This window comes from Vicugna pacos, chromosome 3 (assembly GCF_048564905.1).
Source record: "Vicugna pacos chromosome 3, VicPac4, whole genome shotgun sequence".
Lineage (NCBI taxonomy): Eukaryota > Metazoa > Chordata > Mammalia > Artiodactyla > Camelidae > Vicugna > Vicugna pacos.
This window is the reverse complement of record NC_132989.1, coordinates 11,323,004-11,339,228: the sequence shown is the minus strand read 5'-3', so window position 1 is coordinate 11,339,228 and position 16,225 is coordinate 11,323,004. Positions and strand designations below refer to the sequence as shown.

General features: G+C 42.2%; 1 protein-coding gene across 1 annotated transcript in view; it reads left to right on the top strand.

Moving 5' to 3' along the window:
* Positions 1–16,225, top strand: part of GALNT10 (polypeptide N-acetylgalactosaminyltransferase 10) — a 207,706-nt gene that overhangs the window by 92,149 nt on the left and 99,332 nt on the right. Inside the window, exons 2-3 of the mRNA XM_072954146.1 lie at positions 164–266; positions 3,441–3,579. Coding sequence (XP_072810247.1) covers positions 164–266; positions 3,441–3,579 — 242 coding nt within the window. The remainder of the gene's footprint in view (positions 1–163; positions 267–3,440; positions 3,580–16,225) is intronic.

Here is a 16,225-nt window from a genome sequence, read left to right as displayed (position 1 = left end):
ACTAACGAAGCTCCACTGAGGGAATTAATAAAGGAACAAATGATGGCAGACGTTCAATCAATACCAAAAGCTCCCTGAGGTGGTGTAATTTCTGGGTCTCTGTTAGGCAAAACTTATTTCCTCTTTTCTTCTTTTTCACAGTTTTTGCCTATTTTTTTTTAAGGGCTCACACAATCTGCCAAAGAAGACCTTTTTCTTGGGAGATGGACAGAAGCTGAAGGACTGGCATGACAAAGAAGCCATCAGAAGGGATGCTCAGCGCGTAGGTATGCAAAGCACGGTCCTGTGAAGAGTGTTTGCATGTGTGTATGTGTGTCTGTGTGTTTAGTGGGCATGTCTGGGCCTCCTGTTGACTGACTGTGTCTCCTTTGCCATCATCCCTTCCCCTGGTTCCCAGGATCCCCCTCAACTCCTGTTAGCTGACCCCTTCCTCCACTCACATCCCCAGATCCACTGCCTTCCGGAATTTGCCCTGCTACCTTTATGGTGATAGAAAATGTCTCCCTCCTAAAAGATATTTTACCCCTAAAATAAGGAGCAGTAATAATAAGAGCCAACATTTATTGAATGGCTGCGATGAACAAGGCCCATGGTCCACACTTTGTGCATTTTCTTTGCTCATCCTCCTTTGTAGCTTATTTGACAAGAAGGGACCTGGAGCTCAGAGAGGTGGGGTAATTCGCCTACAACCATGCAGCAAGAGAGAGGCAGGCTTGGGATTTGAACCTAGGTCTGGAGACCTGAATTTCTCCCTACCCAGCTCTGCAGCCACAAGGTTGAATGGATTTAATAGGCTTCAGCTGAAGGTTTCTTCAGCTGATTAGCCTTTGGGACAGTTCCTGTTACACTGGGGAGTGGGTAAGAGTTGGTGGGGTGGTTCAGAAATTATGGAGAGTCACTCCAGACAGCCTGGCTAGGAGTCAGGGGAGCAGCTCTGACACCGCTTCCCCACCATGTGACCATCAGATAAATTCCATCCTCTTGCGGCCTCAGTTTCCCCATCTGTCAGCAGGGCTTCTGCTTTACTTTGACAACTTGAGGATGTTGTTGTGAAGGTGACAAGTAAAGTGTAGCTGTAGAATACTGGAAACACCATGGAAATGGGAGGGATTGGTATTTTATTGAGTTTTATCTCAATTAAAAGTACCCACTACTATTGATTTTTTGAAAAAAAAAATTACCCTATGACAAAACTGGATTATAATAAGGCTCTAAATAGAGCTGATGTAATAACTGATGATCAGGGAAATCTAAAGATGTGACATGCATTTTTCTGTATGCCAGCAATTTAAAATGAAGGGGTGGGAGATGCTGCTTGAATTAAGAAAGGAAACATTTGAAAAGGGCTGATTTTCCAGGCAGTTATATCAGAATTATTAGAATTCTGGGCTAACTAGCAAGAAAAAGTATGCAATGGGGACCTTATTAAGAATAACAATAACCAAGCCAAGATATGGAAGCAACCTAAGTGTCCACTGATGGATGAATGGATAAAGAAGACATGGTATGTATATACAATGGAATTCTACTCATTAAAAAAATCTTGCCATTTGTGATAAGATGGATAAACATTGAGGGCATTATGCTAAGTGAAATAAGTCGGACAGAGAAAGACAAATACAGTACAATTTCACTCATATGTGGAATCTAAAGAAAACAAAACAAAACAAAACCAATGAACAAACAAAACAGAACAGAAACAGAGTCAAAGATACAGAGAACTAGCTAGTGGTTGCCAGAAGGGAAAAGGATGGGAAGATGAATGAAATAGGTGAAGAGGATTAAAAGGTACAAACTTCCAGCTGTAAAATAAGTGTTGTGGGGATGTGATGTACACATGGGGAATATAGTCGATAACAGCTTTATATGGTGATGAATGGTAACTAGACGTATCGTGATTATTTCATAATGTATAAAAATATCAAACCATTATGTTGTACACCTGAAGCTAATACAATATTGTATGCCAAGTATACCTTAATAAAAAAAAAGTGTTTTTAAACATGAAAAAAAAAATAAGAATAACAATAACCAGCGTGTGTTGAGCACTAATTGTGTGCCCAGCATCATGCCTGGTGTTCCCTCCTTAATCATCACACTGAAGCTTCTCATTCCAATGAATACAAAGGGCAAAACCCAAGACGCAGGGAGGATAAAGGTACGCCCAATACGACACTGCTGGGAGCAACAGGGCGGGGCTTTGCACTCCACTCACCTAGCTCCGGGCCTGAACTCTGAATCACTCCCCAGTGCTGCCTTCCTGAAGCGCCCCTCGTGGCCCAAGCAGATGCTTCTGCTCTTCTTTTTCTGCTTGCTGCATTTGTATCCCTTGCTGAGTCTGGGCTGGGCACTGGCCAGTAGTGTCTTATCACGGAGCAATGCAAGTTAGAGGCGGCGGAGTCCTCTCCCTGTCTGGCCGTGTGGGAGTAGACACAGCCCCGGGCTCTGCCTCTCAGCTTGCCCCTTCCCATCAAGCTGATGTGGTCAATATTTACTTTGCAAAGTCAACGGGGTGTTGCTCAGGCCACAAGCTCTAGAAGATGAGGTGGTTTTTAATCAGCTGATTTTATTACCATTTCTTCCAGACCCTCGCCAATGGCTGATGCGTGAGCTGTTATTGCAGGGTTGGTGTGGCCATCCCCCTCACCATCTGCACCCTGGGAACCCAGAGGATAATTTCCTGCAGCTTCAGGGACTCTCTCCCCAGAGGGATTGTGCAGAGAGAGGAAAGCTAGCCCTGGATCCACCCAGACCCATAATTCAAAGCAACACTTTTCAGACAACCCAGGCCTAAGCGAAGCAGATCTTAATTTGTTTGCTGGCTGAAAAAAAAAATCAAAGCATCTTTATCATTTGTGGCCATTTTGATTGACTTGTAAAGTTTGCCCTTGCCTCAAAGAGTCATAATATTTCTTCACATCCTTAAGAGGGTTTATCATTTACAAAAAGCTTTCATGTACACAATCTCTCATTTGACTTTCTCAGCATGGTGTGGGTACCAGATGGGAGCAAGCTGCAGTTCAGAGAGGTAGTGTTACTGGCTCAAGGTTGATCAGCTCAAATGCAAGAGACCTGCCTTTCCATCCAGGTGATCAGACTGGAGGCTCAGGCATGGTTGGGGCTCTTGGCAGACTCGGGGAAGGGTGGGCTTTGGAACCCAGAGACCGAGTTTTATTACTTTCCTGGGTCCCAGTTTATCTGTCTGTGGTATGAGGACTCGCATGTCCACCTGACAGCGTGTGTGGAGATGACGTGAGACCAGGGCTGAATCGCATGACATGGCCACGGCTAAGTCCATGCCCCTTCCCCTCCTCTCTTTGTACTTTTCCCTGCAAAACCTGGAGGAACATTCTGTATCAAGTTTTATCTCCATGGTTTAACCATATTTTTCATCTTCCTTTCCCCACTCCATCAACACTGACTTTGTTCTTTGCTCCTAGGAAATGGAGAACAAGGGAAGCCCTACCCCATGACTGATGCTGAGAGAGTGGATCAGGCGTACCGAGAAAATGGATTTAACATTTACGTCAGCGATAAAATCTCCCTGAATCGCTCGCTGCCTGATATTCGGCACCCAAAGTGAGTGTAACATCTCTGATCTTCTGGGATCTAAGGACTTTGCCCTTAGCTCTTGTTGAGAATTAATTAAAGAAACAGGTACATAAAGTGCTGCTGGAGGGGAGTCCCTCCTGTCACCCAGGGCCTTTGTGCAAAGCTTTGTGTGATCAGGTTCTCCTAGAATTCAGAGCTGGTGTGGCAGAGAGAATATCATTTTCCCAGAAGAGCTGGTCTCCTTCTTTCCAAGCAGTGGGAACCGTGACCTGTGTATTTCCGCTATTTGCTTTGGCCCACAGAGGAGTCCAGACCTCACTTGGCAAGACAGTTGCAGTAATGGTTTCAGCCATGCCTCCCCTTCAACCTCTCCACCTTCTGTGTGTGACATTTTTCTTTTTATTATTAATTTTTATTTTAGCTCTCCTATGTACCTATATATCTATGCCTTTCTTATAAGCTAGCTTAAATCATTTTGAGAAAGGATACATCACAGTGATTATAAAGGTAACAGTGGCAGCCGACCTTCTGTGACAAGTGGCATGTGCCAAGCTCTTCGTTTGCATCATCTCAGGTTCCTGTGAGGTAGGTTTGAGGGTGATGCCCATTTTTACAGATAAGGAAACTGAGGCGTAAAGAAGCGTTAAAACTCAAGTAAAGCCACACAGCAACTAAGAAGCTGAGCTAGTTACTGGGCTCCAACTCAACCAAAATCTATACGCTGGATCTTAAGCCATCCTGCCTCCCATTTTCAATAGAGATATGGTGGTGGTCATGGGGGTTTTCTAGTAGAGTGGTATGTCTGAAAGTTGATGTGTATTAGAGTCATTTGGAGGGCTGTTAGTTAGAAAATGGGTTATTGAACCTCACCCCCATAATTTCTGATTTTATAGATCTAGGTTGAGGCCCAAGAACTCGCATTATAAGTAAGTTCCCATGTGATTGCTCCCGGGGCTTATCTTGGGTCCACACTTTGAAAACCACTGCAAGCAAAAGATTTCCAAGTTGCATCTACATGAAGGCCGTACTGAGTAGCACTGGAGCATAAAGTGTTGTGCTCAGGGACTACAAAGTAGCACCTAGGAAAAGATGATAACAGCTCACACTTAATAAGTGCTTACTGTATGCCAGGCATTGTTCTAAGCCAGTGGTTCCCAAAGTGTGGTTCCCAGATCGGCGGCAGCAGCATTACCTAAGAGCTTGTTAGACATGCTGTTGCGGAAAAATGTGTTACAGCTCAGTGTTACAGCTCAGTTGTGACGGCAACCTGGATCCAGGCGAGAGACCAGGCAGCACTCGGAGAGTTAGACAACTCAGGTTTGGGCCCAGAGGGCCCAAAGAACTTAACACTTTAAGCTCTGGACCCCGTCTGTTGTAGGTTTACACAGGCCTTTTGTAGGCTGCCAGTTTTTGCAACATCATATGCAAATAAAGTACAACAGAAGTTGACCAACCAGGAATAAACTTTGTAGAAATAGACCAATTAGGAGTGAGCTCCATGCAAATGAAGTACTACAAATGGGCCAATCAGAAGTTAGGGAAGTGGACCAATCAGAAGTGAGAGTAATAACCAATCAGAAGTGACAGTAGTAACCAATCAGGAGTGAAGGAAATAACCAATCAGAAGTGAACTCAGGGAACCAATAGAATTCTAGGTGTAAGTTAGCCGCTTTAGAAGCAGAAAGTGAGATAGAGCCTCTGGACCAGGGAACCCGACGGTGCTGACGGTGCTAAGAGAGCAGCGGCCCTGCCTAGGGGTCCTGCCGGTCTTTTTATGGGGCTTCCCGCCTCAGGGCAGATTCCTAGATCCCCGTCCAAGGCTACTGAATCAAAAGCTCCCGGGAGGGGTCCTGCAGTCAGTGACTTAACAAGCCCCCCAGGTGATTCTGATGCAAAGGTTAAGTTTCAGAACCAATGTTCTGGATACTTTACGTGTGTTAACTCAGCCAAACCTTCCCAAAACCCTATGAGGTAGGTCCTTTTATTATCACCGTTTTCCAGATGAGGAGTTGAGGCACAAAAAGGTAAAATAATTTGCATTAGATGACGCAACTGGTAAAAGGTGGCGCCAGAATATTGAACGCAGGGCGTCTGACCTAGAATCTGTAGGTCACAAGGTCTTTTCATCCAAAGAACTCAGTTGGTAGAATGTAATAATAAAGAGCCTTGGTAACATGTTTGCTGCTTGCAAAATGCCTTGTGTCTCCTTTCATCTTTCGGTTCCTACAACAATACTTACCCTCTTCAATTTGTATGTGAGGAAGCCACACAGCTAGGAATCCCTACCCAAAAGATGTGCTGCTTGCCCAGGACTTGGCCCTGTTTACAAGGATTTCTTGCAGTGATGGGAGGGAGCAAGGGGCCTTGCAGGGCTAGCCAGGGGTCCGGGAGGGGCAGCGGGGGATTGCAATCTATTTCATAGCCTTCACTGTCAAGCCTGAGGTTTTCTCATCTAAGTCTCAGAATGTAGTTCATATATTACTGATGTTGCCAGATTCAGAACTGTGACCTGACTCTGAGGGTCAGAAACTCAGTTTATATGTTTAGCCCCTGCAGAGTTCAGAATTCTGCACTAATTTCATCTTTCTAAGTCTAGGAAAGAAGTTCATCTGGGGGCATTATACTGTAACTCAGCTGCTGTGCTGTGGTTCTGTGGGCTCTCAACTCTGGCTGTACCTGGTGTGGTTTTAAAAATAAATACAAAGCCTGAGCTCCCACCCCTGACCTCTGGGTCTGAATCTCTGGAGGTATCACCTGGGTCTCAGGATTTTCCAAAACCTGAGAAAGCGATTCTCACATATAACCAGGATTGAGAACTGCTGGTCTGAAATAAGGAATATTTTTACAATGAGAGAAGTTTTCATCCATTCATTCATCTGTTCATTCAGTAAATGTGTATTAATTGTCTGAGTGCCCAGCCCTGTGCATAACACCAGGATCACGTGATAAATGAGCTATTACTGCCGCCTTGGGTGAGATGCGGGGGCTAATGGCAGAAGCAGGTCATTGCACCACAGGTGAGAAGTAGTGACAGGATTAGGCAGGCACAGGGTGCTTTGGAACCCTAGGGGATACCCCCACCCTGCACCAGCCCATGTGGGAAGACATTGCAAGTGGTGAACTAGGCAAGACTTTGCACTTTCTTTGGCTTACCAGTTAAGGGGTGAGTCTCCCAGCTATTAGAAGTGGAGCCAGGATGGGGACTGGCCCCTTTGTCTCCCACTGCAGTGCTCTCTCCTGACAGCCCAGAAAAAGATCTTTTTTTTTTTTTTTGGATGGTAGTTCTGTTTTTAACTTTTTGAAGGTATCCTCAATATTGTTTTCCATAGTAGCTGTACCAATTTACATTCCCATCAACAGCATACAAGCGTTCTGAAAGGTCTTCTTAATCAAGGAGTCCTAGGGCCCACAGATAGGTCTGTGACTAGAATTCAGGAGGGTCTGTAAACCTGGATGAAAAGAACATTGCATTTTCTCTTTTCATTAACCTCTAACAGAAATCTGGTGTTCCCTTCAGTTATGAAGGTAGGCAGCGAAGCACCTGTGATGTTGTCTCCAGAAGAAATCATTTACTTTCTCATCACTTTGCAGATACCCTGAAATGTCACCGGTACTCATCACTGCTTCGGGATGAAGGTAGTTTTTAGAACTGCCACTCGATCTTGTCGTTTAACGTGTTAATAAAGAAGCACATGAATGGCTATATTTCACATTTTTTATCCTTTTGGTGACTGTATTTCAGTCTAATTGGTTCCTTTACAATCTCATATATTTTATTTTCTTCACTGTAAACATTGCTCTGAGAAGTAACCAAAGACTTCATCAGCCTGGCATAGAGGTTCAGGGTCTTGGTTTAAAGGGAGGAAGCCCTTTTCAAGGTGGCTGTGAACAGAGCCCAAGGCTCCTCTATTACCAGCCTGTCCACCCAGCCAGTGTCTAAGTTATGGTGAAAGACATTGCTAAACCCAGCACTCCTAACAACCCCCTTTTAAAAATCTCGTTGTGGAGCTGACTTTTCATAAATAAGGTGGCAGATGTCTTGAAGAGCTTTTCTTTTTTAATAGGGGAAGTGGGGGTAGGGAGATCTTGCCTGCAGTTTGACAGCAGAAATGTGTGAGGAAATTAGAGCAGTCAGGCCGCTCACTCCCTCCGCTTTCTTGTAGCTTAAACAACTTCTCCAGCAGGAGCTGAGGTTGACGTTTGCCTTACACTCCTTCAGACTGAATTTTGGCAACAGCATGTCAAGAACAGGACTGAGGGGCTGTTTGTTTGTGCCTGCTGCATTTGCTCCCACCAGAAGCTGCAGCTGGGAACGTGCAGCGACAGAGAATGGAAATTAGGTGGTCCTGCCCGACTCCCCGGGCTTGTGTGTGGGAGGCAGCCAGCTGGCTCTGAGCGGCCTGCCCTCTGCACCTCCTGCCAAGGGAGCAGGAACAGAGGATGGCTGGTGGGCTGGCCCACTTTTCTTCTCTGCCCCTCCGGCGGCAGGGGGTGGGGGGCCTTGCTGGGCTGCTTGTGCCCTCCAGGGCACAGAGCTGATGGCAGTGGAGCCCCAACTACTGGACTTGGCCCTAGTCAGAAGGGTCCTGGCCAGACCCCTTTGTTGGGTGATGAGCTTCTTCCAGGCAAAGATTGTCCATGGTGGAGATGAAAGTGGTCCATAATCCTGACCTGCTTCCTGCAGTCCACGAGTAGAGCTTCCAGTAATGAATGAACCTGAATGGACTCTGTTGCAATAAAATGCCCAAGTCCACCAGATTCCTGGTTCCATGCTCCTTTTTGCTTTTTTTCCTTTTTTGTTAAATTAACATGGTTAGTTTATGAAATGTGCACAATTTCCTCAAAAGAATTTGTAAGCTCAAATTATTATAATTGTCCAGTACTCTATTGAGTGCCTTTATATCTCCAACAGGTTACAAAGGCAGCAAGGGAGGCAGTTAGAGCCTATTACCTTTGATAAACATTTATTAAATATACACTCTGAAAAAAATGATAACTTGCCAGCACAGGAAGTTTAAGTCAACCACATTTGTAGTAGTAGTAGTAGTAATAGTGGTAGTAGTAAGAATAGTAGTGCCCCAATATGAATGTACACATTGACATAAAAAATTCCATTTAGGAGCCAAGATATGATAAGGACCAGATTGACCTGTCTGCCTGAGACAACCGAAAGAAAACAAAAAGCAAAATAAATGAAATTAAAACAGTGGGCATTGGCAATGAAGGACAGTAATCCCTAAGAGATAGGAGACAAATGAGTGAGCCCCACAAGTGCCCCCAGGTTATTCCTCAAAAGAGTTTCCAAGCTGTGGTGCATGGAGGCCCCCCCGTAGAGCCCCGAAGACCTCCTGAGTTAAAGAGGTGGAGCTGAGAGTCCAGGGAGACCGAAGAGGCTAGGGTTCAGAGGGCAGGGTACTGGGGAGGAAAGACTTGCACAGAGATTGAGCCACAGAGATCTACCGAGGGTCCTCTTGAATACTGAGCATATTACTGGTGAGTGTGAGGAGAGCTGGGAAAGGGGTCACCTGAAAGGATTAGCAAGAAGGGCACCTAGCTCTCACACAGGGCTGAGAATTGTGCCTCTTGCCACCACTCTGGCTGGAAGAATCTTGTAATTTGTAACTCATGGAGAATTGGGTGGTACACTTGGAAGAGTTTTGCCTTAGTGGGGACTAATTAGCTCTAGGCTCAGCAGTGCTCTGGACGAGTCTAAAAAAACATAAATTATGACCCAAAAGAATCTGCTGTTTCCAAGTAACTTAACTGCATCCCAGGACAAAGCTCGAGAATATTTATAAAAAAAAATTTCAGCACCAATCAAGGTAAAATCTGATCAAAGATTATCAGACATACAAATAAACACAGAAAGATGGCCCATAATGAGGAAAATAAAGAAAACCAACCCAAAGTGGACACAGATTTTAGAGTAAGCAGAGGACACTAAAATAGTTATTGTAACTGTATTCTGTGCATTTAAAAAGTTAGAAAGATATAAAAAGGCCCATATTCTAGAAATGAAACCAGCAATGTCTGAGATGAAAAATACATATATGAAATCAATGGCAGAATAGGTGTTGCAGAAAAAAAAAGTTAGTGAACCTGAAGAAAAGAAGTTACTTAGACTAAAAAAGGGAGAAAAAGCATTTTTTAAATGATGAGAGCATTAATAAATGTTAATAACATTAAACAGTTGAATATTCATGTAATTGGAGTCCATGAAGGAGGGGAGGAAAGTAATAGCCAAAAGTTTTCCAAACTGAATGACAGCTATAGAATCACAGATCTAAGAAGCTCAGTGAAACCCAGTCTCAAGAAACATGAATGAAACAACACCAAGACACATCGTCATAAAATTACTGAAAACCAGCAGTAAAGAAGAAAAAACTTTAAACAGCCATAGAAATAAAACATCTTATAGACAAGACGAAAGATGAAGATGGCAGAATTTTCGTTGGAAATAACGCAAGCAAAAGCACAGCATAGCAACGTTTTTAAAGTTCTGAAAGTAAAATCTCTAGCAAGCTGAAATTCTATACCGAATGAAAATAGCTTATAAAAATAAAGGCAAAACACTTTTCAGACACACACAAAACAAAGCTGAAAGAATTCATCACAGCAGTCATGTACTACAAGAAACATTAAAGGAAGTCCTTTAGTGGAGGAAAAAGATACAGCAGATGGAAATAGGGATCTTCATTCTCAAAGAATGAAGATTGCTGGAAATAGTACCTATGTGGATAAATATATACTACTTTTTCTTACTGTTTAAATCTTTTAAAAAGATATCTGACTGTGTAACCAAAAATAATAACACATTATTGTGTTTAAAGTGCAGGTTAAAAAATAAAATGGATCCCACCATAAAGGTTAGAGGGGAGAGAAGCTAATATGCTATTGTAAGGTTCTCCATACTACTTATGAGATGGTGTAACATCGTTTGAAAGTAGACTTTTTTTTTCACTTTTATTGTAGGGGGGGGTCATTAGGTTTACTTTTTTTTTCATTTTTAATGGAGATACTAGGGATTGAACCCAGGACCTAACACATGCTAAGCAGACACTCTACCACTGAGCTATATACCCTCCTCCCCCAAAAGTAGACTTTTTAAAAGTGTATATAATAAACCCTAAAATAACAAAACAGAAAGTTGTAGTTAGTAAGCCAACAAAGGATATAAAATGAAATCATGAAAAATATCCAGTTAATCCAAAAGAAGGCAGAAAAAAAGAGAAATTTAAATTTAAAAAGATTCACGAGAAAAAGGACAAAGATCAGAAAGGAAAAATTGAAAGCAAGTACTAAGATAATGGACTATAACCTAACAGTATCAGTAATCACATTAAATAATTGCATTAATTATTTCAGTGAAAAAGCACACTGTCAGATTAGACAAGAAAGTAAGATCCAACTACATACTACCTCTGCCCAGAAACACTGTAAGATAAAGATACAAATAAATTAAAATTGAAAGGATAGAAGAGATCTATTATGCTAATACTAGTCAAAAGAAAACCGAGGTGGGTATATATTAATATCAGTCAAAATAAATTTCAGAGGAAGGACTATTACAAGGGATAAAGAAGGTTATTTCATAGCAATAAAGGGATCATTCATCAAGAGGACGTAGCAATCCTAAATGTTTAAGCACCTAATAAGAGCATTTCAAAATACATGAAGCAAAGAGTCATAGAACTGCAAGGAGAAAAAGACATAGCCACAGTTATGAAATTTGAACACTTCTCTCTCAATAATAACAAGTAAACAGAAAATCAGCAAGGATATAGTAGACTTGAACAGCATTGTTAACCAGTGTGACCTAATTGACATTTATGGAACAGTTTGCTGAATAACAGCAGAATATACAATCTTTTCCAGTCCGTACAGAACATTTACCAAGATAAACCATATTCTGGGCCAGAAAACAAATCTCCATAAATTTAAAAAGATTCAAGTGATACAAATTATGTTCTTTGACTTTAGTGAAATTTGGAAACCGAATACAAAACAGTCTCTTAAAATTTCCAAATGTTTGGAAACTATGTAACTCACTTAGGAATAACAGATGAGTCAAAGAAGAAATCCAAAGGAAAATTAGAAAGTATTTTGAACTGAAAAATAATGGAAACAATATATCAGAATTTATAGGATGTCACTAAAGCGGTATATAAGGGGAAATGTTTAACATTAAATGCCTATATTGGAGAAGAATGGTCTCAAATTAATGACGTCAGCTTCTACTTTAAGAAACTAGAAAAAGAAGAGTAAGTTAACTCAAAATAAACAGAAGAAAGGAAATTTTTTAAAAGATGAAAGCAAAGATCAATGAAACAGAGAATGGAAAACCAATCAAGAAAAATCAGTAGACCAAAAAGCTAGCTCTTTGAGATGGTCAATTAAATTGACATCTAACCAGGCTGATAAAGGGAAAAAAAAGAGAGAAGACACAAATTACCAAAATCAAGAATGAGAGAGGTGACATAGCTACAGATTCTATAACTGTTAAGAGAATACTGAAGTGATATTTTGAACAGCATTATGCCTATAAATTCAACAACATAGATGAAATGACAAATTCCTTGAAAGACACAAACTACCACAGTTTGCTCAAGAAGAAATGATTCATTGAAATAGCCCTGTATCTGGTAAAGAAATTGAAATTGTATTAAGAACTTTCCCCCAAAGAAAACTCCAGGCCCAAATAGGTTCCTCAGTGAATTCTACACAAAAATTAAGAAATAATACAAATTTTATGCAACTCTTCCAAAAAATTAAAGAGGATGGAGTACTTTCCAACTCATTGTGAAGCCAGTATTACATTGATACCAAAACCAGACAAAGATATTACAAGGAAAGAATATTACAGCCTATGAACAGGTTGGACAGGCTATTATTTCATCATCATCATCTTTCAGTTTTTTTTTTTCAGATAAGCAAAATAGAATCATCAAAGGGTAAAAAGTGACCTATGGCCAAAGTCACACAGATATGTCCTGGGCAGAGTTGTGAAGAGTCCAGTTAGACCAGATGACTTCCCAGGTGAATTCTACCAAACACACAAAGAAAATTTAATACTTACCTTTCTCAAACTATTCCAAAGAATTATAGAGAACTGAACACTTCCTCACTCATTTTATGAGGCAAACATCATCCTGATACTAAAACCAGACAAAAGACAACACGAAAAAAAAAAGAAGATTACAGACCAGTATCTCTGATGATCATAGATGCAAAAATCCTCAACATAGTAAAGCCAATTCAACAGTACATCAAAAGGATCGTACACCATGATCAAATGGGATTTACTCCAGGGATGCAGGGGCGGTTCACCACCCACAAATCAATCAGTGTGATACGCCGCACTAACAAAATGAAGGATAAAAACCATATGGTCATCTCAATAGATGCAGAAAAAACGCTTGACAAGATCCAAGACCTATTTGTGATAAAAACCCAATAAAGTGGGTATAGAAGGGACATACCGCAAAATAATAAGGCATAAATGACAAATGCACAATACCATAATAATGAAAAATTAAAAGCTACCTCTCTAAAATCAGGAACAAGACAAGGATGCCCCCTCTCGCCACTCTTATTCAACGTAGTATTGGAAGTCCTAGACAGAGCAGTTAGGCAAGAAAAGAAATGAAAAACATCCAAATGGAAAGGAAGAAGTAAAACTGTCCCTATATGCATATGACATGATTTTTATGTATAGAAAACCCTAAAGACCTCATCAAAAAACTATTAGGTATAATAGGATCCAGTTGGAAATGGATTTGTTACCATATTTGGCAATCATTGCATTATCTAAAACATCGGGATAAAGGGTGGAGAGTCAGAGGAGGGAAAGCACTGAGGGGAAATGGCTCCCTGGACCCAGGAGAGCTAGCAGCTGAGGTCCTATTCAGGGACCACCACTTTCCTCCCATGATAACATGGCCTTGGTGATGCTGTAGGCTTGAGAATCAGGAAAGCCTGGTGTTTATAAATATTCGCAGAGACAGCAGGGGAATCTTCTGGAATGATGATGTAAGTGTGAGCTAGGAATGTGAAAGAACTGAGCTTTCCTGCCAGACAGCATCAACAGTTGTGTATTCATGGGACCCTGGAGACCAGGGGAAGCTGTTGGCAGTGCCACTGCCTGCGTTCTTGGGCTCCTGCTGCATGGACACCTCATGGATGTATCCAGAGCTAATTAAATCAGGAATTTAATCTAAGGCAACTGTGTGTGTGTTCGGGGCTCCTTTCTCATTCCATTCCCCAATCTGTAGCTCACCTAAAATGCAGCCTGCCCCTACTCATTTATACTAAAATGATCAAGTGTCAGTCCCCGCCTTGAAGAGATCGCAAGCCTGTCACTTGAAACTGTTTGCAAGTCATTCATTCATTAGTTAAGCAAACATCTATTGCGTGACTACCATACATGCTTACTGTGTAGCCCAGTCCCTGAGGAAACAGCGGTAAACAAGATAGGCAGAATTTCCTTCTTCGTGGAGCTTACATTCTACTGGGCATGGGAGGTCATAAACAAACAAATGAGCATGTTAATTTTCCGGTGATGTTGGGGGAAAAGCAGAGTAAGAGGTAGAGAAAGTGATGGGAAGGAGATGTATTTATTTCAATGGTCAGGGAAGATCTTGCTGATAAAATGACATATGAACAGAGAAATGTAGAAGTGTGGGGCCTAGCAGGGCAGTTAACTAGGGAAAGACTCCTGCAGGCAGAGGAAACAGGTACAAAGGCTCTTAGACCTTCATGCTTGGCTGTGGTACTTGGTGAGTCAGAAGGAGAGGGATGAGAAACAAGGCTGGAGGGTTGTCAGGGTCACTGTGGGGCTTTTGCTTTTACCAAAGTGAGTAAGATGGAAAGCCTTAGAGGGTTTGAGCAGAGAACAGCATGATCTGATTTTCATTTGCAAAGGCTCTCTTTGGTTGCTATGTTAAGAGGAGACTGTAGGCAGCCAAGGGTAGAGACTAGTTAGGGGTATAATACAGTGACAGTGACTCAGACCACAGTGGGAGTAGCAGTGACCCCATTCTAGGTATGATTTGAAGATGGAGACAACAGAATTTACTTACAGACAGTATGGATGTGAGAAAAAGACGAGTCAAGGATAACACCAAGTTTTTTGGCCAGGGCAGCTAGGGAGATGGAGCTGCCATTTGCAGAAACAAAGACTTTGGGAAGAGTGGGCTTAGGGGAAAATGCGACTTGTATTTCAGTCAAGGTTAAGATGTTCTTAAAACATCCAAATGACGATATCAAGTTGGAAGTTGAATAAATGATGCCATTTGTGTTACAAAAATTTGGAAATGGTGATGGGGTTCTTTTCTGAGTTGCTGTGTTTTTATATTTTGGTTTTAATTAACTCGCTTTCCTTGAATAGCAAGAAACGCCTGAGGCATAGCAGATAGTAAATCTAAAAATGACCAAAGCTCGTCTGTGGTCTGTGGTGTGGTGTGCAGGATGACAGTTTGCGTGCCACGTCCAGGTCAAGATGGGGGCAGCACGCGCCTCCTGCCACCTGCAATGGGAGTGAGTGGCTGGAATCTGGGCCCGCCCCTCCCCTGCCCCTCACAGTGCTGGGAGGTGTGTCAGACCCTCTGTACCACAGTGACAGGCTTGGAAGACATATTTAGTACATATTAGCAGTTTTTACCCTTTTTATCATGATTTGTGTGGTGGAATAAGCTCACTTGACACTTTTGTAATGGAGTGCTCGAGTGTAAGATTAGCGCCCCAGAGATGCTCAGGATGTGAAGGATGTAAACTCTCTAGTTTGGCAGGTTGTTAGCAAGGCAGCTGTGTAGGGAGGGGTCGGGGTGGGGGTGGAGGGCGGGAAAGGGACTGTAGCCTGAACAATTTGTGAGCTGGGAAAGGAAAAGGTCCAGGTTTCTTTGGCGCATCACTGCTTCTTCAGGAAACTTCAGTCAGCTCGCCTCTAAAATTGAATTTCTTTTTTCTGAACAATAGTGTTTCTTCCACGACAACAGTTATTGATCCATCAGACCTAATATTGGGATTTAAAGGTGCTCATAAGCCTTTAAATGTAATGGCAGCCAATATAATTTCTCAAATTGACCTCTTTTCTGTAATTTTAAGAACAGATTTCAGTGAGTTTAAGCCTTTGGGTTGAAATTACAGAGATAAATGGCTTATAAGCAGAAACGGCTGCCTGTCAACTAAAAATCAGATAGACATATATCCCATCCAACTTATGCTGGGGGAAAACCACTCGACATCCACATGAGCTCTGTGTGGTGTGTGTTCTTTTATCATTTCTGTGAACAGGTGCATTTCCTAAGTCTTCTCAAAATGGATGCTGTTCTCCATGAACAGTGACTACACCTGCCGTTTATCCAGTGCAGGTGTGCCAGGCGTCGCTCCACCAGCCTCCACTCATCGTTCCATTTTGAGGTTTCGTGTGATATTTTTTTTTCCTTTATATGTTTCAACATCATCTTCTCATTTACAAAAACACTATCATGACTCTTTCACGAGTCCACAAATCGTTGGTATCTATGGGGATTACCAGCTCCATTTTCTAGAAGCACACATGGAACCTCAGGGAAGCCGAGTTCTTTGCTCCAGTTCCCACAGCCCCTGGAAGGCAAAGAAGACTCAAACCTGGATCCCAGCCCTGGGCCCCTTCTGCTGCATCACACATAGACAG